Here is a 27,005-nt window from a genome sequence, read left to right on the forward strand (position 1 = left end):
GCTAACTTTTTAAATACATACTGTGTACCAGACACTATAGTAAGCATTTTACATGGCATTAGCTCTTTTAATTCTATTATAATGCTATTAATATGTTCATTTTCTAGATGAGAAAAATGGAGACACAGCTAAGTAATTTTAATTTATTTAAGATTGCCTAGGTTTTAAGTGGAGGTAGGATTTGAACTTGGCTATAGGATTCCATGATCTCTACTGCTGGTGTGCTCTATTACATGGACTCACTATTTTCAAAGTTCACCACATCTTTATTGAGCATTTAATTATGCCAGGTACTCTATTTGGTCTTGGGAATTCATAAATGGATAATGAGACTAACTCTGCTCCAAAAGAATTCATGGTCTAGTGGGGGAGAAACCATCAAGTGATAATGACAATATAGTATAATGAGTGGAGTTCTATACAAAGTACCACAGGTACATGGATGGAGTGTGTAAGTGTGTATTTGCGAGAGTTAGGGAAGACTTAAGAGAGGATGTGACATTGGGCTGATTATTAAAGAAGGGGTGAAAGTTTACCATATGAATAGGAGGCCAGTTTATACCGAGGTAAGTGAAATCACATATGTGAAAGAATGGAGGCATGGAATCTCTAATCCTTAAGCATACTATTCTTCACTACTAAAACATTTGTTGATAACTGTTTGCTTCATGCAAGGCATTGTGTTAGGCACTTGGGTTGAGAGAAAAGATGCTAGATCATGTTTCTGGCTTTCAAGGAGCTTACAGTTCTGTTAGAAAATAGGATATGTAGTCCAGTTGGAAAGATAGTGGCTATAATTATAACATAAGAGGTCCTAGGGGTGCCTGGGTGGCTGAGTCATTAGGCATCTGCCTTTGGCTCAGGTCATGGTCCTGGGGTCCTGGGATTGAGTCCCACATTGGGCTCCCTGCTCAGCGGGAAGCCTGCTTCTCCCTCTCCCACTCCCCCTGCTTGAGTTCCCTCTCTCGTTGTGTCTCTCTCTGTCAGATAAATAAATAAAATCTTAAAAAATTAAGAGGTCCTAATTACCTTATCAGTACAAAAAACAAAGTACTATGGGGGAAGCAAATCCGTTCTCATTGATATGTTAGGGAAGACTTCATGGAGAGGGAGCCTTCTGAGCTGGACCTTAATGGATGATTTAAATGTCACTAGAGAGAGAACTTCAGGAATAAAGGCCTCTAAGTAAATGTGAAAAAGAAGGATGTATTTGGAGATCATCAAGTAGGTGAGGACTAAGTGCTAGATCTAGAAAAATAGATTGGGGCCAACATAAGGTTGATTTTGAATGCCAGGCTGAGGAGTTAAGATAGGCTTATTCATTCCTTCGGTCATCAATTATTGAGTGCTTATATATGCCAAATACTATGCAGGGGAGACAAAGATGAAGACCTGGCTCCTACTCTCAGGGGGGTGATAGTCATGTAGGGGAAGACAGACATGGAAACAAATAATTGTGGTATAGTGTAAGTGGGTGTTGTTATATACTGTGGTGACCCAAAGGAGGGAGTGATTAACTCTGCTTAGGAGAATCATTAAAGACTTAACAGAGAAGATGCTTGAGTTTGTTCTTAAGAATTAAATTTGAGTTCAATAGGTGGAGTCTGTGAGGTAGGGAAAAATGGTACAGCAAATTGAAAAGATAAGCAAAGGCTTGCAGGTATTAAACAACATGGGATATTCTGGGAACTGAAAGTATTTCTGTAAAACTGAAATATAGGCTAAATGTAGGGGGATAACAGTGAGCTCTAAGGTTGGAGAGGCCTTTATAACATGCTGAGAAGCTTGGGCTTGTAACATGTTCAGATCTATATCAGAATAATCAAGTCTGATAGAAATGTAGAAGTTATTTTTGGAGGGATCAGGTTGGGGAAAGAAGAAATTAGTTGGGAGTACTTCAGTAGCTAAGAGATAATGAGGATCTGAGCAAAACCAAAGGCAGTGAAGGTGGAGAAAAGTGAGCAGCTATAAAAATATTAAATAGCAATGCTTCCACTTACTTTTTTTTGTGCTTTCCATTCCCTTCCCTAATTCATTCACTCACCCATTCATCAGGCATTTATTAAATACGTCATCTGCATTGTTCATTCAATCTTTCTTCAAATACTTGTGCCTTCAGTATGACAGGCATTTTTCTAGGTCCCAGTAACTCTGCAATGAACAAGACAACCAAGGTCCTTGCTCTTGTGAAGTTTACTTTCTAATGGGGGCATGCAGATAACAAAAAGAGAACTCCAAATGGTGACAAGTCCTCTGAGAAAAGTAGGGTGATGTGACAGAGAACAACTAGGAGAGGTTATGAAAAGCTTATGAAGTGATATTTGAACCAACACCCGAATGAAGAAGACCTAGCAATTTGAAGATTTGGAAGCAAACGTATGTCAAGTGGAGGGAGAAGGTACAAATCAGTGGGATGAGTTAGGCATGTCGTGGGACCAAAGTGAAAGCCAGTGTGTCTGAATCATAGTCCAAATCAAGGAAAAACGTACCAATGAGGTCAGGGAGTTTGGCAGAGTCAGAACCGTAAGGCCTCATAGATGCTGCTAAACATGTTGAATTTTATTGAGAGTACAGGGAAAAGATTTTGGATGGTTTGAAAGACAGGAGTGAGGTGAGCTGGTTTGCATTTTTTTTTTAAAGATTTATTTATCATAGAGCGCCCTAGTAAGCATGGGGAGGAGCAGAGAAAGGGAGAGGAAGAGAAACCCAAGCAGAGCCTGAGGCGGGGCTGGATCTCAAGACCCTGAGATCCTGACCTGAGCCAAAGGCACTTAACCAACTGAGCCACCCACGTTCCCCTGCTGGTTTTTGTTAAAAAAAAAAAAAAAATCTTTCTGGCTGCTTTGAGGAAAATGAATTGTAGAGGGGCATTCAAGGAGAGTACTTAGGAGACTTGCAGTAGTTCAGGTGAGAGATGATAGCGTTGGGGGTGGAATAGCAGAGATGATGGGGAAAAGTGGATGAATTTAGAATATGTTTTAAGTAGAGCCTATAGGACTTGCTGGTGGATTGGATATCAGGTATAAGAGAAATAAGCTTGACTTTCAGGTTTTTGGGATTTGTTTTGCTTTAACTTGACTAATTGGCAACACCATGGTTGACGGTACCAGGTATTGAAACAGGAGGGACCAGGGTAGAAGTTTTCGGGGGGAAAAGAGGAAATGTGAAAAATTCTGTTTGGCCATTCTGTTTGACATCATTTCCACTGTTTGTTCAAGGGAGGATTACTCAGTCTCTGTGTATTTCCAAAGCATGTGCTTTGTGTGCAGTGCTAGGTGTGAAGTATGAGGGGGTTGCTGAATGAGTAAGACCCATTCCTTGTCATCAAAGCTGTTAACGTTAAGTAACATCCATCTAACATTTATTGAATATATACAGTGTACCAGATTATAGGCTAGTTCTTTGTTTTTTGTTTTTTTTTAAGATTTTACTTAGAAAATGCACGTGCGAATGGGGGGTGGGGGCAGAGGGAGAGGGAGAATCCCAAGCAGACTGTTTGCAGAGCCTGATGTGAGGCTCAGTCCCACAACTCTGAGATCATGACCTGAGCCGAAGTCAAGAGTCACATGCTCAACCGCTCAACTGACTGAGCCACCCAGGCACCCCCAGGCTGGTTTTTTGAATGAAATACAAAGGTGAATAAGATTCAAACGATCCTCAGACCCACTTCACATCCAGTAAGATTGCTAAATGGGAGAAGATATTTGCAAATCATCTTTCTGATGAAGAACTTGGATTCAGAATATATAAAGAACTCTTACAATGCAATGAAAGATAAATAACCCAATAAAAACTGGACAATCTGAATTGACTTTTCTCTCACGAAAATATACAAATGGCCAGTAAGTGTATGAAAAGATGTTAAACATCATTAGCCATCAGAGAAATGCAAATCAGAACCACAATGAGATACCCACTATGATACTATAATAACAAGGACATAATAACAAGTGTTGCCAAGGAGGTGGAAAAATTGGAATTCTCATGCTGCTAGTGGAAATGCAAAGCGATGCAGCTGATGTGGGAAATGATTTGGTGGTTTCTCAAAAGGTTAAGCAGAGAGATACCAGATGACCCAGTAATTCCACTCCTGAGACATACACTTGAGAAATAAAAACATGTCCACACAAAAGCTTATATACAGATGTTCATAGCAATATTCATAATAGCCCCCAAGTAGAAACAATACAAATGTCTATCAACTAATAAATGGATAAATAAAACATATATCCACATAGTGGAATATTATTTGGCAAGAAAAAGGAGTGATACTGATACATGCTAGAACATGGATGATCCTTGAAAAAACACGTTGTTTGAAAGAAGCCAGTCAAAAACTGCATTTTGTATGATTTCATTTATATGAAAGGTCCAGACAAGGCAAATCTATAGAGATATAAAGTAGATTAGTGGTTGATTAGGTCTGGGAGTGTGAATGGGGAGTTGGCAGATGAGCATGAGGTTTTTAAAGTGATGGAAATGATTTATAAAATAAGATGGTTGCACAGCCTGTAAGTATATGAACATTCAGTTGTCCACCTAAAATGGATGCTGTACCTCAACAAAGCTTTTTTTTTTTTTGGTGGGCAGCAAAGCAAGGTTTGTTGAGCGATGGCAAAAGTGATAGTACAAAGCTCCCAAGGAGGGAGGGGACCTGAAGGGGTTGCCTCAACAAAGCTTTTAAAAAAAGAAAATATCCTTGACCTCAAGATGCTTAGAGTCTAGTTATGGAAATAGACTCAGAAACAAGTATAAAAACTAATAAATGTGACCTTGGAGATATATGTAAATTGCAGATTTCTTCAGAAGAGGATAGGAATCACTCCACCTGAGGAGATCTAATAGATTCTAAGCATCTTGAGAGTGAGAGCTGTTATTTATCATTGTATCCCCAGTCTAAAACTTAGCATATGTTCATCTAACAGTTGTTGAATGGATGTGTGAATGAATAACAGTGGAGAATGTCTCATGGAGGAGGTGATATTTGAGCTACATCTTCAAGAGTGAATAGAGATGAACTAGACAGTGAAGGTGAGGAAAGAATTCTAGGGAGAGAAGATGGCACTGGCCAAAGCACTGAGCGATAAAAGGGAAGAGCATGTTAGAATGGTAGGTGGTTCAGTGTGGCTGGAGTATTTGGTGGAAAGTGGTGAGATAAGTAGCTAGTTGGACCAGATTATGAAGTACCTTGTGTGTCATACAAAGAAGTTCGGGCTTTAATCTGAAGGCAATAGAAAGTTATCAAAGTCTGTCTAAGTAGAGGGCTGATGGGGTCAGTTTTGTATCTGAGAAAAATCACTGTGGCTGCTTTTATGTGTGAATCTGTTCTGGCAAGATTAGATTCAGGGAGATCACTTGGAGGTCACTGCAATAGTCTAGGAGAGAACAAGGGATAAAGTCTGAGGTGTGGCAATGAAAAAATTCAGGGGAGATTCCATAGGTGGGTAGATATGATGAGCAGATGAATAGAACAGACTATAAAGACTTTAGGAGTTCATAGAAAGGATAGTTTTGCTCTGGAAGGGTTGATGGAAGAGGTGGCATCTGGACTGGGTCCTAAAAGAATGGGTAGAAAGGTATAGAGTACATGGGAGGTTGGAGGGCATGTAGGAAAAGGTGAGAGAGGAGGGCCAGGTGGGGAGGAAGCTAATCTGAGAAGTAGGAATTTGATGGGAAAGGAATTGAAGAACCAGAGAATGGTAGGTGCCCCCAAATTTGATAATTGTTGAATGGGAGAGGGTCATTAAACTATTCCTTCTACTTTTAATATATTTGAAAATTTTCATTAGAAAGCTTCCCACCTTAACTGACCTAGAGGATGAGCTTGCCTTCCCAACTCAGCTGGCCTGGCTTTCTGGTGATGGTAGAGAGGGAGGGGTGACAGGCAGACAGCAGCCACAGCTGTTGTTACCACCAGCATCTACTTTCACTTCCCTGTTCAAAGTGTGCTGTCGTATCAGGCCTTAAAGTTTGCCTAAGCAGATTCAACGTCTGCATGATTCCCAGCTGATTCATGAGGTCCTTTTTAAAAGTGAAGTGGTTGCACTTTGATTTATTGGCCTTGAATTGTTGGCAAGGCTACGGGGTTGAAGAAGAATGTGAATGAGAGGAAAATGGAAAGCTACAAATATGGAGAGCCTGTGAACCTTTGTACTTGTTATCCTTTTATTTTTATTTTTTTCTTTAAATTTTTTATTGTTATGTTAATCACCATACATTACATCATTAGTTTTTGATGTGGTGTTCCATGATTCATTGTTTGTGCATAACACCCAGTGCTCCATGCAGAACGTGCCCTCTTGAATACCCATCACCAGGCTAACCCATCCTCCCACCCTCCTCCCCTCTAGAACCCTCAGTTTGTTTTTCAGAGTCCATCATCTCTCATGGTTTGTCTCCCCCTCCGATTTACTCCCCTTCATTCTTCCCCTCCTGCTATCTTTTTTTTTCTTAACATATATTGCATTATTTGTTTCAGAGGTACAGATCTGTGATTCAACAGTCTTGCACAATTCACAGCGCTCTGTACTTGTTATCCTAATCACCCAGTGGACCAGAGCATCTGTCCCCACAGGATAGAGGAGGAAGCCAGCCTTGTGTGCTGTATTCCTACCAGGTCCAGGAGATAGCTAATCTCTCCTTTCTCTGTGCTTACGTAGCATTTTGTTAAAATGTCAGTGGTTATCCTGGTCATACTATTTTATGGTTAATAGTCTGTTGTGTCCTGTCTCCTCCCCTTCCCTGCCCCCCACCAACTGTGACTACTTCAAGGGCAAAGGTTGGGTTTATTCATCTCTAATTTTTATGAAAGAATGAAGTCTCTAGCTGCATGATTGATCAGTCTCTAACTTGGAAGGATCAGCTGGGACCTCTGAAATGCCAGTTTGCCCTGGTGGATGGGGTTCCAGAGTTTAGGGCCCTTTGCAGTTAGCAGGCACTTGAAGCCAGGACAAGAGGCCATTCCCTGACTGATAGATATTTCTGATGCATGCCTATGGTAGTCACTTAGTAAAGTTTCATTGATTTAATTTGGTAGCATCCTGTTAAATCACACCTTACCGCACTGAAGGCATTTTGTTTTTAGTTCTGTGGTAACTAAGGAAACTGTGGTAGTTCGGAAAGCCAGAGTATTACAGCTGACTCCAAAGCTTGGGAGTTAGACAGATTTGGTGTGAATTATTACAGCATTTTAGCTTTAAAGGGGCTCAAAAATCACCTAAGCTAACCCCATCATTTTATATATGGGGAAATTGAAGCATAGAGGAAGTTCTCTGTTTATTGACATAGAGCAATTAAATAGCTCTGCTGGATTATTGGCTCTTCTCAACTGCTCTTCTCTTCACTGAGAAAGGTAGTCATTGCCCTAAAGCCCTTTCTTGGGGTGAAAAGTGGGAATGAGATAAAACCCAAGGAACTAAGACATAGCACATGGGGTAAGTTTTACTGGCTGTCTCACCCAGCCTGGTTCTCATGTTGTTGGAAACCTTTTGGGGAAACGAGTATCTACAGTGTAGCAACAAAATAGTCTCCCTTTTCACTTTCTTCTCTTATCATGTTTTATTTTCCTTCATAACACTACCAGAATTTATTTCATATGTATAAATATATGTTTATTTACGTGTTTATTATCTGTCTTCTTATTAGAAGTTAAGTTTTATAAGGGAATAGACTTTGTTTTATGCTTGTCTTGTGATTGAATGAACAAACACATATTTATTGGGTACTTTCAAGATGCCAGGTACATGCTTCCCATGCCTTTGGTGTTTGCAGGTCAATGATATGTCTGTTTCTTTTTTTGGGGGGAGGGGGTGTGATTATTCATGAATGTATCTAAACCCATCCTGAACGCAGAATACACATTATTGTCAAGTGATTTTCTGATGACTTTATAGTGCTCATATGATTAGAGTGAGGCTACTTTTTATTGTGGATTTAGGCAGTGAGATTTAGTGTGAACTTAAACCTCATGCTGCTTGATCAGATAGGCCCAGGGGAGAAGAGACTCTTAGAAGCAGTAGAGCAAAGTAACTTGGCAGCTGGGGAGAGAACAGTTGCTCCATAGCTGTGGGGAGACGGCAGGACCCAGGGCTGACTTATCCATTAGGCATAGTAGACAAGTGCCCAGAGACCCACAAAAGTGTCTTTAATTTCCTTTAAGAAGAAAAAAGTGAATACAGTCCAGCTTGGATTATACATCTTTATAGCGATGCAGTCATAAAATACATTTTTGCATGTCATCCTTACACAGAATCATCTCTGTATTGCTCCAATAGTGAGCACTATATTTAAAAATATATCCGTATGTATTTTTTTTTTTTTAATGGAGAAAGGGGCCCACAAAGGCAGAAGTACCTGGGCCCCATGAAAATCATAATGTGACTCTAGGAGGACATTGTGACTAGTCATTGATTTGGTCATTTGAGGCCCTAAACACAGTCTTTGATATCTCCCGTAAGTTCTGTGTCCCTTTCCGCATCACTCTTTGCAACTGTGATCTTCAATGAGTCATTTCTTTCCTTTATATCTCATCTCTGCCTTTTGTAGAGTGGAAACACTTGTGCTCCCTGGGCTGAGTAAATTCATACTTTTGAATTATTTTATTTTTTATCTGTCTTCTCAAGGGCAAGAAAAAAGTCTGGTTCATCTGTGTATCCCCATACCTAGCCCCGGACCTGCACATTTAGAACAGGAGTACCTTACGTGAGAATTGAGTAAATGAATAAATGTATCAAACTTCACAGATAGCTTTGAGGCCTTATTTATTTGTTTTCTTGTTTATGTACTTATTTATGGTATTATATACAGTTCTCCAACTATCTCTTGGTCTTTTCTGATGTTCTGTCAGCAAATTTATAGAGCTGTGAGGATACTCAAGAAAATGATGTGGGAAACAAGGGTATTGTACCATCTTAGAAAAGAGCCAATGTGAAGAATCAGGTGCACATGGGGAATGAATGGTCTTCTCAACAAATGATGCTGAGACAACTAGTTAGCCACATGCAAAAGGATGAAGTTGATCCCTACCTCATACCATATACAAAAATTAACTCAAAATGGACCAATGACCTAAATATAATAACTAAAACTATTAAATTTTTAGAAGAAAACGTAGTCCTAAATCATGGCCAAATCATGATCGTTTCTTAGATATGACACCAAAAGCACAAGGAATTAAAAAAATAAATAAGTTGAACTTACCAAAATGAAAAACTTTGTGTTGCAAAGGACACCATCAAGAAAGTAAAGAGAACCCACAGAATGGGAGAAAATATTTGCAAGTCATATATCAGATAAAGGGACTTTGTATCTGGAATATATAAAGATCTTTTATGACTCAACAATAAAAATGTAAAATATGCCATTAAAAAATGGACAAAAGTTTCTGATACAGCATGTAAGAAGCTTGGAAATCACCACTTTGTCCTAACAACAAGTAAAAAACCAAACAAACCGAAAAATCAGTAATTCTTAGATTTGTAAGAGAAGTGAGTTCATAAGGGCAAATTGCTGCCTGGAAAATTGGAGAGACCAATAGTTGAATACAGAGAATCACAACTTACAGAGGCAGACATCTGTGGGAACCAATTCTGGAATAGGGAAACCTGGCCTGTAATTGTTGGTGAATTGCTGGAGGCTCACTTTGGACAACTCTGAGAGTTAAAAGCTCCCGGGAGACTCAGTCATTGAGCCCCCCCCCCCCCCAATTTTGTGAATTCTACCTTCTGCATATCCATTAGGTTCTTAAACTGAGTGTTAAGAAAAATCCCCTCATGCTTCTGGGGGGGATAAAGGAACTATGCAGAGCATTCTATTCTTAACAAGGTCTGCCATCAGGAGAAACTAGTTAGCCAGAGGCTAACTGACCCAGGGGAAGGGAAATACCCAACTCTAGCCAGCTCTGGGCTTTCATGTAGGAGAAGGGAAATGCCAAACTCCAGCCCACTCAAGCCATCCTCTCCCACCTAAGAGGGGTGAGTGAAGAACTGAGAAGCACTTGTGAAGTTCATACTGCAGAGGGCATAGGCTAACTAAAAGACTGAAATTCAGTCATTGGACTATAGGATGTTTCCCCTCCCTCCATACCTTACTACCACATTAGTAAAGGCCTATTTATAGCAGTGCCTTTTACTGGGCATATCATGCCCAGCTATCAAGAAAAAATTATAAGACATACCAAAAGACAAAAAGCATAGTTTTTTGTTTTTTCTTTTTTTAAGTAGGCTCCCTGCCCAGCATGGAGGCCATTGTGGGGCTTGAACTCACACGACCCTGGGATCAAGACCAGAGCTGAGATCAAGAGTTGGACGCTTAACTGACTGAGCCACCCAGGTGCCCCAAAAGCACAGTTTGAAAAGAAAAACCAAGCATCAGAATTAGACTCATATATGGCAGGGATGTTGGAATTATTAGACCAGGAATTTAAAACAACTATGATTAATATGCTTGTAGCTCTAATGGATAAAGTAGCATGCAAGAACAAGAGAGATGGAAATTCTAAGAAACACTAGAGATCAAAAACACTGTAGCAGAAATGAACAATGCCTTTGATGGGCTTATCAGTAGATTGGACATGGCTGAGGAAAGAATCTCTGAGCTTGAGGGTATCTCAGTAGGAACCTATAAAAGTGAAAAGTAAAGAGAAAAGACATTAGAAAAAAACAATATCTAAGAACCACGGGACAACTACAAAAGTTGTGTTATACATTGCTATAGTCTGAATGTTTGTGTTCCCCCCAAATTCATATGTTGAAATTTTAATTCCTAATGTGATGGTATTAGATGGTGGAGCTTTTGGGAAGTGATTAGGTCATAAGGGCAGAGCCCTCATAATTGGGATTTGTGAGCTTATAAAAGAGGCCCCACAGAGCTCCCTAGCGCCTTCTACCATTTGAGGACATGGCAAAAAGATGGCCATCTATGAACCCAGAAGCCTTTACCAGACACAAAATCTGGTGCCATCATCCTGGACGTCCCACCCTCCAGAAATGTGAGAAATAAATATTTGTTGTTTATAAGCCACACCCAATCTATTGCATTTTGTAACAGCAGTCCAGACTTAAGACATTCACATCATGGGAATACCAGAAGAAGAAAAGAGAGAGATACAGAAGAAATATTTGAAACAATAATGACAGAATTGCCCAAATTAATGTCAGACAGCAAACCACAGATCCAGGAAGCTCAGAAAATACCAAGCAAGATAAATGCCAAAACAACAACAATGAAACAGAAACCTTCCATGCCAAAAAAAACTACACCTAGACATATCATTTTTCAAACTAGAAAATCAAAAATAGAAAATCCTGAAAGAAACCAGAGGAAAAACCACCTTACCTACAGAGGAGCAAAGATAAGAATTATATCCAAGTTTTCCTCAGAAACCATGCAATCAAGAAGAGGTAGAATGAAATGTTTAAAGTGTTGAGAAAAGGGGCGCCTGAGTGACTCAAAGTGTCTGACTCTTGATTTCAGCTCAAGTGATGATCTCAGGCTCATGAGGTTGAGCCCCACGTTCGGCTCCGTGCTAGGCACGGTGCTTACTTAAGATTCTCTCTCTCCCTCTGTCCCCCCCACCAGGCCTGCTCATGCTGTCTCTCTTAAAAAAAAAAAACAAAACAAAAAACAGAAAAAACTCCACCAGCCTAGAATTCTTTACCCTTCAAGAGAGAAGAAGTAAAGACAAGCAAAAATGAGAGAATTTGGTCCCCCCGTAGACCTGTGCCTTGCAAGGAATGTTAAAAGAAGTTCTTTAGAGAGAAGGAAAATGATAGAGGTCAGAAGCTCAGATTTACATCTTTATGTAAATGGAAGGAAGTATCAGAAAGGAATAACTGAAAGTAGAATAGAAATATTTATTTTACTTATTTTTTTATGAATGATTGTAAATTTTGTATTAATTTCAGTTTTCATGTGTTCATTGCTAATATATAGAAGTGTATTTTTTGAGTGTGTTTATATTATATTCTCTCATATTGCTGAACTCTTAATTCTAGGATTTTTTTCTTTTTGTAGATTCTTTGGGATTTTCTACATAGGACATCATCTCATCTGCAAATAGGGGCAGTTTGATTTCTTTCCAATTTGTGTGCCTTTTATCTCCTTTTATTGCCTTATGCTGGCTAAAAACTTCAGTGTTATGTTGAATAGTAGTGGTCAGGGTAGACATGCTGACATTGTTTCTGATCTTAATGGAAAAGTATTTTGTCTTTCACCATTGAATATAATGTAAGCTATAGTATTTTTGTAGATGCTCCCTTTTTTTTTTTTTACTTTTAATTGAGCTAACATAGCAGTTTTTTCAGAATAATTGTACAACACTGCATTTGATTATGCATATGTGTGCATGTATAGATATGCTTATGAGAAAGTTAAGTGAATGACAGCAATGAAACAAAGGATGGGAGGGAGGAATTAGGATTATTTTGTTATAAGGTACTCATATTACCCATGAAGTGGTATAGTATTATTTGAAAGTGGACTTAATTAGTTGTAAATGTATACTGCAAACTCTAGGGCAACCATTAAAACAAATAAAAGCAGAAATATAAGTGATAAACTGAGAAAGGGGAGAAATTATAATCATATAAAATTCTCAATTAAAATCACAAAAGCTTGGGGGTGCCTGGGTGGCTGTTGGTTGAGCTTCCAACTCTTGATTTCAGCTCAGGTCTTGATCTCAGGGTTGTGAGTTCCAGCCCCGTGTTGGGCTCCACCCTGGGCATGGAGCCTACTTTAAAAAAAAAATCACAAAACTTGGACGAAAAAAACAGGAGCCAAGAATAAGGACAACAAACAAAATATTAACAGATATAGTGGATATTAATCCAACTATATCAGTAGTTGTTTTGAACATCAGTGGTCTAAATGCACCAATTAAAAGATGGTCAGAGTGGATAAAAAAATAAGATCCACTATATGTTGTCTATAAGAAACTCATTTTAAATAAAAGGACACATATAAATTAGAAGTAAATGAATGGAGAAAGATATACCATACTAATATTAATCAAAAGAAAACAAGACTAGCTATATTTCAGAAAGAGCAGACTTGAAAGATTTATTTATTTATTTTAGAGAGCACGAGCATGCGAACGGGTCGGGGGGGGCACGGGAGGGGCAAAGGGTGAGGGAGAAAATCTCAAGCAGACTCCCCACTGAGTGTGCAGCCTGATGCAGGGCTCGATCTCATGACCCTCAGATCATTACCCGAGCCAAAATGAAGAGTTGAGTGCTTAACAAACTGAACCACCCATGCACCCCAGAAAGAGCAGATTTCAGAGCAGGAAAGTTATTAGGGATCAAGAGGGGCATTATGTAGTGATGAAAGAGTCAGTCCTTCAAGAAGACATAACAATCTGTAATATGTATGTGCCTAACAAAAGGGTGTCAAAATATGTGAGGCAAAAACTGATAGAATTGCAAAGAGAAATAGACAAATCCACTTTTCTAGTTGGAGAGTTCAACATTCCTGTCAGAAATGAACAGATTCAGCATGCAGAAAGTCAGTAAAGACATAGCTGAATTCAGTAACACCGTCAATCAACTGGATATAATGGACATCTATAGACTGCTTCATCTGACAACAGCAGAATAGAGACATTCTCAAGTTTACATGGAACATTCACCAAGATAGACCACAAAGTGGGCCATAAAACACAACAAATTTAAAAGAATAGGAATCATACATTGTCCCCTGTCAGAGCATAATGGAATTCAGCTTAGAAATCAATAACAGAATGACAGCTAGAAAATCCATAAATACTTGAACATCAAGCAGCATACTTCTAAATATGGATCAAAGAAGAAATCTCAAGAGAAATTTAAATACATTTGAATTAAATGAAAATGAAAATACAACTTACCAAAATTTGTGGGATGCAGCAAAAACCATGCTTAGAGGGAAGAGAGGAAAGATCTAAAATCAATCACCTGGTCTGGGGCCTGAGCCTGCCAAGTTAGACTGTCCCAGGGCAGTGTTGGTAGGTGGAGGTGACAGACCTTCGCTGGCCCTAGTGACGATGGCTGTGTTTCATGATGAGGTGGAGATTGAGGACTTCCAGTATGATGAAGACTTGGAGACATTTCTACCCCTTCCCGTGTGGGGATAACTTGTGCATCACCAAGGAAGATTAGGAGAATGAGGAAGACATGGCAACGTGTTCTAGCTGCTTTCTCATTATAAAAGTGATTTATGACAAGGATCAGTTTATGTGTGGACAAACAGTCCCAGCTGCTTCCACCCACAAAGAATTAGTTAAATGCTGAAGAAGACTTTAGGAATCCAAATCTTAAACATTTGGGAATGAGCCAAGCTGGAAAAATCAAATGCAAGTTACTGGTTTCTTTGAGAGGACCACCATTCTGTAGTTGGCTCTTCTCTTAGAGTGTGGATCCTTGCCATTGGCTCCTGAGTTCATCTCCAATTAAAGAAGCAAGTCCACGACATGAAAAAATAAGAAAATGAAAATCAATCACCTAAGGATCCACCTTTGGAAACTAGAAAAAGAGCAAATTAAAACCTGATTAAGCAGAAGAAAAGAAGTAATGAAAAACAGCAGAAGTCAATGAATTAAAAGTAAGAAATCAGTAAAGAAAATAAAAATCAAAATCTGATCCTTTGAAAGATTGATAAAACTGGTAGGTCTGTAGCCAGGCTAACTAAGAAAAAAAGAGGACACAAATTACTAATAAGTGAAAGAGGGAACATCAGTGTCTCTCATGAACATCAATGTAAAAATCATCAGTAAAATATTAAATTGAATCTGACAGTGTATAAAAAGAATCATACACCATGACCAAGTGGGATTTATCCCAGGTATGTAAGTTGGTTCAACATTTGAAAGTCAGTTACTGTATTCCATCACATCAATAGGTTAAAGAAGAAAAATTTACATAAATGTATGAATAGATACAGAAAAACTTTTGACAAAATCCCATACTCATTTAAGATAAAAATTCTCAGAAAACTAGGAAGAGAGAGGAACTTCCTCAACATGGTAAAGAATATCTGCAGGGATGCCTGGGTGGCTCAGTCGGGTAAGCGTCTGCCTCCAGCTCAGGTCATCATCCCGGGGTCCTGGGACCGAGCCCTGTGTTGGGCTCCCTGCTTGGCATGCTTCTCCTTCTCACTCTGTGTGCACACACGCTCTGTCTCTCTCTCAAATAAAATCTTAAAAAAAAAATCTATAAAAAATTACAGATAACATCATCCTTGATGGTGAGAAGTTTGAAGCTTTCCCACTAAGCTTAGGAACAAGGTAAGGATGTCCCCTCTCACCATGCTTTTCAACGTCATACTGTGGAAGTCCTAATTAATGTAATGAGAAAAGAGTAAAATGTATACAGATTTGGAAGGAAGAAATAAAAACATCTTTATTCATAGATGACATAATTGTCTATGTAGAAAATCCAAAAGAATCAACAAAAAAACACCTGGAACTACTGTTTGATTATAGCAAGGTTTCAGGGTAATGTAAATTTAACAAGGTTAATATAAAAAAGCCAGTTGCATCCTATCTATCAGCAATGAACAAGTGGAATTTGAAATTAAAAACACAATACCATTTATTTTAGCTCCATAGAAGTGACATACAAGCATAAATAGTAATAAAAATCTAGCAAAATTTTATAAGATCTATATGAGGAAAACCATAAAGCTCTGATCAGAATATTAAAGAAGAACTGGGGTACCTGGGTGGTTCAGTCAGTTAAGTGTCCCACTCTTGGCTTCAGCTCAGGTCATGATCTCAGGGTCGTGAGATTGAGCCCCAATTTGGGCTCTGTGCTCAGTGCAGAGTCTGCTTGGGATTCTCTCTCTCCCTGCCCCTCTGCCCCTCTCCTGCTGTGCTCACTTTCTCTCTCTCTCAAATAAATAAAATCCTTAAAAATATACTAAAGGGGAACTAATTAAATGGAGTGTTCAGGTATAGGAAGACTCAATGTTGTCAACAAGTCAGTTCTTCCTAACTTGATTTATAAATGTAGTGCAATGCCTGTCTGAATCCCAGCAGGTTATCATGTGGATATTGACAAAGTGATTCTAAACTTGAAATGGAGAGACAGAAGACCCAGAATAGCCAATACAGTATTGAAGGAGAACAACACATACAATCCAGTAATTGTGTTCCCTAGTGTTTCCCCATAAGAGTTGAAAATCTATGCCCACACAGAGACCTGCACACAGATGTTTATAGCAGCTTTATTCACAGTTGCCAAATGTTGGAAGTAATCAAGATGTCCTTCAGTAGGTGAGTGGATAAATAAACTATGGTACATCCAGACAATGGAATATCTTTGTGAGTATTATTCACTAAGAAGAAATGAGTGATCAAACCATGAAAAGACAGAGGAATCTTAAATGCATATTACAAAGTCAAAGAAGCCAGTGTAAAGAGGCTACATCTGATTTTAACTATATGACATTCTAGAGAAGTCAAAACCATAGAGACAGTAAAAAGATAAGTGTGTGATAGGGGTTGGGGGGATAGAGGGATAAATAAGCAGAGCACAGAGGATTTTTAGGACAGGGAAGCTACTCTGTATGATACTTGAATGTTGCATACATCTCTGTATACATTATACATTTGCCCAAACCAGTAGGCTGTATAACATTAATAATGAACTTTGAGGTAAACTATGAACTTTGGGTGAAATGATGTGTCAGGGTAGGTTCATCAGTTGGAACAAAGGTACTACTCTGGTGGGGGATGTTGGATAATGGAGGCTCTGCATATTTGGGTGCAGGAGACATATGGGTAATCTCTGTATTTTCCATTCAGTTTTGCTGTGAGCCTAAAACTGATCTAAAATAGTCTTTTTTTTCTTTTTAAAGATTTTATTTATTTGAGAGAACGAATGAGAGAGAGAGAGCACATGAGAGGGGGCAGGGTCAGAGGGAGAAGCAGACTCCCCGCTGAGCAGGGAGACCGATGCGGGACCCGATCCCGGGACTCCAGGATCATGACCTGAGCCGAAGGCAGCCGCTCAACCAACTGAGCCACCCAGGCGCCGTCTATTTTTACAAAGGATCTGAATAACTTTTCTCCAGAGAAGATATATAAATGGCCAATAAGCATATGAAAAGGTGCTCAGCATTATTATCCTTCAGGGAAATGCAAAATTGAAAATACATTGCAATACCACTTCCCACCCACTTGGATGCTTTTATCGAGAAGAGAATAACAAGTGTTGCTGAGGATGTGGAGAAGCTGGAACTTTGATGCAGTGCTGGTGGGAATGTAAAATGGTACAGCTGCTGTGGAAAACAATTTGGCAGTTCCTCAAAAGGTTAAACATAGAGTTACCCTATGACCCAACAATTTCACTCCTAGGTATATATACTCAAGAGAAATGAAAACCTGTCTACACAAAGACTTGTAGATAAATGTTCATAACAGCATTATCTGTAATAGTTAAAAAGTATAAACAACCCAAATGTCCAGTAACTGATGAGTGGATAGCTATAATGTGGTATGTTCATACAGTGCAGTATTATTTGGAAATAAAAAGGAATGAACCACAATACGTGCTACAGCCTGATGAACACTGAAAACATTATGCAAATGAAAGAAGCCAGTTACAAAAGACTACATGTTTATGATCCCATTTATATGAAACATCTAGACTAGGCAGTCTGTAGATAGCAACAGAAAGTAAATTAGTGGTTTCTTAGGCTGGGGGGAGGATGGAGAGGGACTGCTAACTGGTATGTGGTTTCTTTTTGGGGTGGTAAAATGTTCTAAACTTAGAAGTGGTGGTGGCAGCACAACTCTGAATATACTAAAAAGCACTGAATAGTACACTTTAAATGGGTGGATTTTATGGTATGTGAATTAGATCTCAGTACAGCTGTTATTAAAAGAATCAGGTGCATTGAAGTGTATGATTGTAGGACAAGTTGTGAATGTGAGTGCTGGGGTGCAGTAGCAGGGCTTCTCAAACTTTTAAAGGGTATATGGATTACCTGTCTATCTTATTTAGTGTAGATTCTGATTCAGGAGGTCTCGAGTAGAGTCTGAGATTCTCTGTTTCTTAATAAGCTCTCAGGGTGCTGATGCTACTGGGCTATGGCCCATGCTTAGGAAGACGGTAAAGGATGTTTGTTTCTTCAGTGAATGGGGTCAGTCTGAAGAGCCTTCGAGCCAGGAGGATTTGGCCAGCATTTTGTAGGAAGGCATAATGTAGTTTGGTGGAAGAGAGGGCCTTAATGGACAAAGTAACCAGCCTGTGTAAAAGCTCAGACCACAGAGTATCCAATATTTGTGGGGTACAAGAGGCCTGTTGTTGGATTACAGGGGTGGGTCCCTGAATCTTCTGCACCTGAGCATTTTCTGTTTTTTATGAAATTTTCTCTAGCTCTGTGCCTGACATTTTTGATTTAACTTTTTCAAATCTGGACTTAGGTAGATTGGTACTACTAAGGGCCTTGTGAGCTTCTAGGAAGGGAGGGATTGGTTGGCAAGAAAATATTCTATGTGTGGGTCTTGGGAGTTGGATGTGAACCCATCAGTCAGTAACCATGCTTGGAGAGCCTCCTTAATTAGCTACCTGAGCTCTGGACAGGGCACAATCAGACTGACTTACTGCTTGGACCCAGATGAATAAACTCATTAATGAGGGAGCAAATAAAGATGTATTTCCAGATGGTACGGGTTAATTATAGCTATGGTTTACAGCTTTCCTTGTTTTTCCACTTGTGCTAGAAGACCAATATGGATGTAGTTTAAAGAATCATTTGGTTCAGGAGGCAAATACTAAAGCCAAATCATGTCTCTACTCTTTGCATTCATAGTACTTCATGAAGTGCTGAACAGTCCTCTAAGCCCAGGTCTAGTCTCCTCCTTAGTGCTTGCCCTTCTGAGGTATTTTCCCTGAGGCTCTGAAAAGCAGTAGTCTCCTGTGCTTCATCAGTATTCGGTTCCACAGCCTCTCCTGATACTTTATAAAGTGCTTCCACTCTCCCAGGAGGAAAGGCAAGGAAATCACTTGGTCACCTTGAATGTTCTTACCCTCACAGCCCCACAATGAAGTCAGAAGTCTTATTCTCTATTTTCTAGGCGGAGAGACTAAGGTATAGGTAGTAACATGCTTGACCACCATCATGGAGAGACACCCCATGGCTGGCCCAGTTCTTTGGATCTTCCTTAGTTTTCCCTTCAGTGGAGTCCTCTTGCTTCTTTGAAGATGTAGTTGTGTTGTTTCTTTTTGTTTTGACAAACGTGATTTTCTGGGTGCCTCCTGGTGTCAAATGAATACTTCTTTCCCGGATAGCTACTAAGTATTTTTCAAGTGTTTATTTACACTCCCATTTAAGCATCTCCAGGTGGGGTGCTGGTTTGTCAGCATACTTATTATCATAGTGGAGAGAATTCTGTTCAATTCCTCTAGTACTCACTGAGTGCTTAGTATATGCTCAGCTCTGTTCTCTTCTCCTTGAAAGACAGAAAGCAGTGTATTCTCCTTGGCTCTGGGGGAATCTTCCAGGTTTATGGGATGGAAGCAAGGTAGACATAAGCAGGCCAGGACTAGGGTGAAGCAAACAAGGCACTCACTTTTTTTTTTTAACTTTTTATTTATTTATTCATGAGAGACAGAGAGAGAGAGAGAGAGAGAGGCAGAGGGAGAAGCAGGCTCCCAAGGAGCAGGGAGCCTGATGCGGGACTCAATCCCAGGACCCTGGGATCATGACCTGAGCCGAAGGCAGACGCTTAACCATCTGAGCCACCCAGGCACCCAAGGCACTCACTTTCAAGGTCATGCGCATGGAGGGCCAGTACAATGAGTGCCTCCTTAAATTTTGAGCCCTAGGTCCCTTGGCTTACCCCCACCTTCCTTAGTCCTGGTCCTGGCCTTAAGAAGCAGTTACTTCGGGGTACCTGAGTGGCTCACTCAGTCAAGTGTCTGCCTTAGGCTCAGGTCATGATCCCAGGGTCCCGGGATTGAGCCCCGCATCAGGCCTCCTGCTCAGCGGGGAGCTTGCTTCTTCCTTTCCCTCTGCCTGCCCCTCTCACTGCTTATACACACAGTCTCTCTGTGTCAAATAAATAAATAAAATCTTTAAAAAAAAGCAGTTACATCACTTGGAAATCACATCTAAGATAAGACTATGAATGACTGGTATGGAACAGTGCTTCTCAGATTTAATGTGCATATGAATCATCCAGAGACCTTATTAAAAGGAGGATTCTGATTCAGTGGGTCTGGAGTGATGCCTGAGATTCTGCATTTCTAACAAGCACCCAGACAATGCTGATACTAGTCTTTGTGCCACACTTTGAGTAAGGAGAAAAATCCGTGTTTGAGAAAAGTAGAGGGCCAAATTCAGTAAACTAGGGAATCAGGGCAGGCTTCTTGAGGGAAGGTGAAATTGCAGCTGGGCTCTCAAAGGACAAGTTGGATTTGGATGGGATAAGAGAGGGAAACATTGCAAGCAGAAGGAAGAATATGCAAAGGCCCAGAGATAGGAATGAGTCCCATGTGTTTTGAGACTGTGAACAGACTTGCTTGGCAAGACACAGGTCCCAGTTGGAAAAAAGGAAAAGAGTTTTGATAGGTAGCATGAAACCTGTATTGGATTGTTTATTTAGAAGTGTGGTCCGGGGCTCCTGGGTGGCTCCGTCGGTTAAGCGTCTGCTTTTGGCTCAGGTCATGATCTCAGGGTTCTGGGATCAAGCCCCACATCGGGGCACTGTGCTCAGTGGGGAGTCTGCTTGTCTCCCTCTCTCTTTGCCTCTCCCCTGCTTGCATGCTCTTTCTTTCTCTCTCTCTCTCAAATAAATAAATCTTTAAAAAAAAGAAAGAAATGTCCTTAATTGTCAGCTAAGGTACCACCCAAATGGGCATTTCCATTTCTTATATCCACTTGGCCTGGGATATTATGGGACCTCTGTTATTCTAGGGAAATGAAGACCTGATTTAGGACACCTGAATACATTCTGTGAGGCATTGTGTGAAGTAGGAAAAGGGAGGAGGTGGTTGACTTCATTACCCTGGCAAAGCCTTGAGGTATTTTTTTTTTTTTTAAACTTAGCTGGGACATGTACAAATCAGAAAGCCCTCCCTAAATAGTGATGGGGGTACACAGTACACACACATAAAGGATGCCTGGTAAATACGTGCTGATTTGACTCAGTAGGAGAGTTCTGCCCATTTTACTTCAAACATTCTGTGTAAAGTACTTTTCTTAAGTTATCACAGGAACAGTGAGAAATTGGGCCTTGAACCTCATAAGTACTAAAGGAATATTTGTTGATTGATTCCTTTGAGGCCTTGTCTCTCTCCTCTGTATCAAGAAACATTTTCAGCTCAGGTCACTGTAAGAATGTGTGAATGTAATGTTTTTGACTTATGTACTGACACTTGGTTATGCTTTCGTATGGCTGTAAGGAAGTAGAAGACTTGAGTCATGAACTCAAAGAGTTTAGTATTATTCTTGAGCAGTGATTTTCAGCTGGAGGCAATTTTCATCCCACCGGGGACATTTTACAATGTCTGTAAACATTGTTGCTTCTGTGGCATCTAGTGGGTAGAGGCCAGGGATGCTGCTAAAACATCCTACAATGTACAGAGTGCTCCCCACCTCACCAAAGAATTATGCAGTCCCAAATGTCCATAGTGCCAAGGTTCAGAAACCCTGCTCTAAAGGACAAGAACTAACAAATAGAACCAGAACTTTGAAGTTGGAAGGTCATACTGCTAGTTAATAGCAGAGCAGGGACTAAAGCTTAATTCTCCCTAGTCTAATGTGCTGCCTGCTGCCATGGGGCCATTTAGAGTCAGATGGCATATGACAGAATATTTTATCTAGCTTCATCTCCCAGTAATCCTAATTCATACTTTTTGCCCTAGCCATACTCATTTATTTGTATGCTACGCAACTTTATTTCTTCATCTTTATGTTAGTTAGTCCCTTTGCCTGGAATGTATTTCTCTCATTTCTTCATCTGGATGATATTTCACGTCTTCTCCGGGAGGTCTTTGCCAGTCTATAACACTGCAAATTGGATCAGAAGCCATTTCTTTATTCTTCCATAGCTAGTCCTCAGCATATAATAAAGAAATTTTCTGTATATATGTGTGACTTCTTGACTAGGTTTAGGTTTACTCTCCTGTCCTCATTGCCCAGCATAGACATGCAATATACTGTCAGTCATAGACATGAGATAAAGTAAGTGGTTAGAGAAGGGAGAGATCAGTGGGAAGTAGAGTATTGGGGAAGGCTTCATAAAGATTGTGACACTTGAAGCTTCTCATAATTCCTTGAAGATAATGATGAATGTATGAGCACCTTATATTGGGCAGGCACAGTTCTAAGACAGTAATGGATTTTTTTGGTGTTGTTTTTCTATAGGTTGATATGTCAGACCTCTCCCCAGAGGAGCAGTGGAGGTAAGTGTGACAGTGTGGGCCCCTCAGGCTGGGAACTGTAAATTAATCCTACTAATAGAGTTGTATATCTACCCTTTTGCTTCCTTGTCTGTGGGGAAGCCATGACTCTTGACTAGTAGGAGAGGTCATTGACTAGAAGAAGAGGTGATCTTCTCCAGTACTTGGGTTACTCCTGGGTAGCTCCTTCAGTCCTGGGGAGTAAATAGGTAATTGCACCAAACTATTTATCTGGGTTTAAATACTACTAGTTCTGCCATTTCCTAGCTATGCTATCTTGGGCAAGTTACTTGATTTCTTACTACCTTAGTTTTCTCAGTTTGCACAATGAAGTTTGCAACAGTACCTACACCTCATAGAGTTGTTGTGAGGACTATTAATATATGTGAAATACTTAGAACAATGCCTGGCATGTGGTAAGCTTCCAGTAAGTGTTACCTGCTTTGCAGGTGACTATCATCATTAACATCATCATTATCCACGAAACAGAGCAGAGAGATCTGGCTGAAAAATGGGACTAGTGTCTTCTGATCTCAACTCTGCTACTAACTTGCTTTGTAACCGGAGTGAGTCAGCAATCAACAAATACCTTATTATCATGATTACTCATCAGAGAGCCTTCAGAGTGTTTGCCCCACAAGGGAGCTGACCAGTGAGCTGGAATCAACTATGTAAATTTGATTAATAGTACAAAAAAACCCTTTCATTTAGATTATTAAAATAGACAACAGCAAAGATACCAACTTACATGACAAACGCAAGATTTTAGAAAGCTTTAAACTTAATATGTACCAGTTGTGTATCTCAGCTACCAAAACATTCCAAAATTTGGAAGATGTTCATAGAAATATACTCTCTGCTTTAGGGAGGTGAAGTGCCACCGTGCTTCACTGAGTCCACACTAATTTTGTTGTAAACACTGCATATTAAGAAGATCTTCAGTTAGATAACATCTAGAAGAAGGCAGCCAGGATTAATGGTTTTCACATTATGTTATATGAATAGCATAGATCTAGAACTGTTAGCGTAAAAGGGCATAGAAAAGTGGTGGTAGGAAGAGGATTGTTTTGGTTTGGGTTTTTTAAATAAGATCATATAAATCTTTGAAAGAGCAGCATTGGGAAAGAAAAGTGATTATGTCCTCTGTTGTTCCAGAGTATAAAATTAGGTCCAATGGATTGAAGCTATAGAAAGATGGATTTTGTCTCATCAGGGACATTTTTAATAATCGTGGTATATTGAGAGGTAGTGAGCTCCTGCCCTTAAAGTATTGGAGTTTTATTCCTTTATTAGCACATGTGAGTACCTACAATGTGCCAGACAGATGGTCCTTGAATTACTTTAAGAGGCATATGTTCTCAGCCAGTGGAAGTATTCAAACAAAGATTGTAAAGATAATGTTTGCATTGGGTGGGAACCTGAACTAGAGTTGTTGTTCTCTGGTCTTTTCTCCATATTTGATATTTTTGTTGTGTACATCCATTTAGTCATATACTGTCCGAGAATAAGAAATTTATCTGTTATCTTTATAACTCCCCACAGTCCTTAGGTCTCTAAAGTGTCCTTTGCCCTTTTAGTTTAGCTTATCCTCACAACAACCCTATGAGGGAAGCAGCAAAGATACGGACCCCTTGGATAGATGAAGAAATTGTGATGTAGAGATGTGAATTTTCTTGGCCAAGGCCACATGGATGTCTGAACCTAAGTTTCTGACTCCCACCCGTGTTATTTTTTTGTCAGAATCTCTCACCCTGGATGAGTTGATGTAAGATGAACCCTGAGATGCTGTGGCTGGCTGCTGACATTTGGCTGCCCACTGCCCCTACCATGTTTCCTCCCTAACATTTTATTGTGAAAAAATCTCAGAAAAGTTGAAAGATTATACAGTAAACACCTTTAGGCCCACCACCTAGATTCTGCAGTTAACTTTTCACTGTATTTGCTTTATCGTTTGTTAGTCTGTAATTCATCCCATTGGGTTCTTCTTGAATAGTCTGTCATTGCCCTTGGGAACTCTATGAAGATACCATTTATGTTGTCCTTTCCCTGTCTCCCTAATAGCCCCAGGTATGGAGAATTGGCATAAAAGCTCCTCACTACAGGCTGTATTTGTATTTAGTTTTCTAACTCCTTCCTCATTTCTCTGTTGGCTGACTCTGACTCTATTCTTAAAGGAAGGTATTGGCCAAGAGAATCACCTGTTGCCAGTCCTCTGGACCAGAGAATGCCAGCCTTAGATTAAATAAGAGTTTCCAGTTGCACTCTTCCTTAAACTCTTGAGGAGGCTAATTACCTGTGGATGCTGATGGTGAAGACACCGTTGGATTAGTATAAAGTTGAAACAGTCCAGATTTTTCAGGCTTTAGCTAGTCTTAGACTAGGATCCCTGGTCCTGACAGAGAGGATAGGACAAATAAAGTAAGACTTTAACCCTGGAATTAGTACACATCTGCAGTAGTACTTCTTTATTGGTGTCATAAATATCATTGACTAAGAGTATAAGATTTTATGGCTATATCCTTCTCTCTGGGTTACTTTCTCCTTCCAGTGACAGGTTGAAATAGGACTGAAATGGGCAGTGACAACAGGTTTCTCCTGGGTCCTCTTTCCTACAGGAAAGGTGTCAGCTGCTTTTGCTCTTGGGGGTGGGTAGCAAACAACCCACCTTTATTTCCAATAGCTGAGCTTCTGACTGAGGCCCATAGAGCCCCTGTTCTATCCCAAAATGCCCGTTCTCTAGGGTGTGTGTTTTTCTAGCCCCTAATTAGTACCCTGCAGATGCAAAGCCCAAGAATGTGTTCTGAGCTATAGACTGGTGGAATATCCCTGGAAAGCACTGCCCTTTTACCAGCACACCTTCCCTGATCTGCCTCACCTCATCTGTTTGACTTTCAGGGTTGAGCACGCACGCATGCATGCCAAGCACCGCGGCCATGAAGCCATGCATGCTGAAATGGTCCTCATCCTCATCGCTACTTTGGTGGTGGCCCAGCTGCTCCTGGTGCAGTGGAAACAAAGGCACCCCCGCTCCTACAATGTAAGCCACTGCCTCTCACTTCTTTTTCTGACAGTTGTCAAAAGACCCTTCCTAAGTATTCTAGGGTCCAGCCTAACCCAGGCTGCATATAGGCAGGAAATAGACAATGATAGTAAACGTTATGTATGAATGGTGAATAGTGTATGGTGGGTATGCATTTAAGAGGCAAGTGATTCAAATGGTGAAAATAGGGATAGAACTTGAGACTACTTTCATGGCCAGGTCTTCCCTTTTAAACATTTTGGGACAGATCCATGAAGGAGATACTCATCAGGAACTATTCAAGTAGAGGGAGAGGTGGTCGCCTTGTTGGGAAGACCAAGCCTCCTAAGTGAATTTTACAGGTAGGATTTAGATTAATTAAAAAAAAAGGCAATGATAGAGGAAAAGAGGAACAAAACATATAAAACATACAGAAAACATATAGCTGAATGGCAGAAGTAAATCTTTCCTTATTGGTAATTACTTTAAATGGGTTAAATTCTTCTATTAAAAGGAGAGATTGGCAGATTGGTTAAAAAAACAAACAAACCATGAGAGACTCACTTTAAATACAAAGACAGAGAATAAAAGTAAAAGGATGGAGAAAGATATTCCATGTACATGATAATCAAAAGAGAGCTGGGTGGCTATTAAATATCAGACCAATAGACTTTAAATCAAAAAAATTTACAAGAGACAAAGTACATTATATATTGATAAAAGGTTTAAACCAACAAGAAGATACTACAATTATAAACATAACTAACAAAGGAGCCCCAGTATATGTGAAGCAAAAACTGACAGAATTGAAGAGGGATAGACAGTTCTACAATAGGTTGCAAAGTTCAGTACCTGACTTTTACTAACAAATAGAGCAACCAGATAGAATATCAATAGTTAATAGAGGACTTGAACAGCATTATAAACCAGTTAGACCTAACAGACACACAGGGCACACACTACCCAACAACAACAGAATACATTCTCTTCTCAAGTGCACGTGGACCGTTCTCCAGGAGAGAACATGTGTTAGGCCACAAAACAAGTCTCAATAAGTTGGAGAAGATTGAAATCATAGATTCAACCACTCTGGATTAGGACATGACAGGTGTAGTGTACTGGATTTTTTTTACGACTATTATCTTAGAAGTTTTTAACCTTTACAAGAGTAACAACCCTTTTTTAACATCAACTTGGCAAACACCTACCTGATAATACTTTGCATAGAATATACAAGTGCATATATAGCAGTAACAATAGCTAACATTTATTGAATTCTCACTATGCCAGCCACTGTTATAAGTACTTCACAAGTGTGGACTCAGCTAATCCTTGTAATAATCCAGTAAGATAATGTTTTCTCCAATTACAAATGAGGAACTGAGACAGAAAAGACTAAGTAATTTGCTCCATTGATAAAACCATTATTTGAACCCAGACAGTTTTATTCCAGGGTTTTTAATCTTAATCCCTGAATAGTTCTTTTTCTCTAGTATATGCTTTTTCAGACCTCTGGTGATATGGTCAGACATGCCCAGGGGTCTGTAGCCCACATGATGTGAACTGCTGAACTATCTCATTTAATCCTTCTGATAGCCCATGAG

The 27,005-nt window shown here is 39.8% G+C and overlaps 1 protein-coding gene and 1 pseudogene across 2 annotated transcripts in view; both read left to right on the plus strand.

Annotated features, from left to right (window-relative positions):
* Nucleotides 1-27,005, plus strand: part of RNF121 (ring finger protein 121) — a 77,608-nt gene that overhangs the window by 7,943 nt on the left and 42,660 nt on the right. For both annotated transcript variants that reach the window (XM_028115916.2, XM_088017705.1), the window contains exons 2-3: nt 22,348-22,385; nt 25,278-25,419. In XM_028115916.2, coding sequence (XP_027971717.1) covers nt 22,348-22,385; nt 25,278-25,419 — 180 coding nt within the window. The remainder of the gene's footprint in view (nt 1-22,347; nt 22,386-25,277; nt 25,420-27,005) is intronic.
* LOC114218695 (diphthamide biosynthesis protein 3-like) lies at nt 14,018-14,264 on the plus strand (annotated as a pseudogene).

The sequence above is a fragment of the Eumetopias jubatus genome, unplaced genomic scaffold (assembly GCF_037043125.1).
Source record: "Eumetopias jubatus isolate StellerSeaLion01/CBP00866 unplaced genomic scaffold, mEumJub1_p1.0 scaffold_13, whole genome shotgun sequence".
Classification (NCBI taxonomy): domain Eukaryota; kingdom Metazoa; phylum Chordata; class Mammalia; order Carnivora; family Otariidae; genus Eumetopias; species Eumetopias jubatus.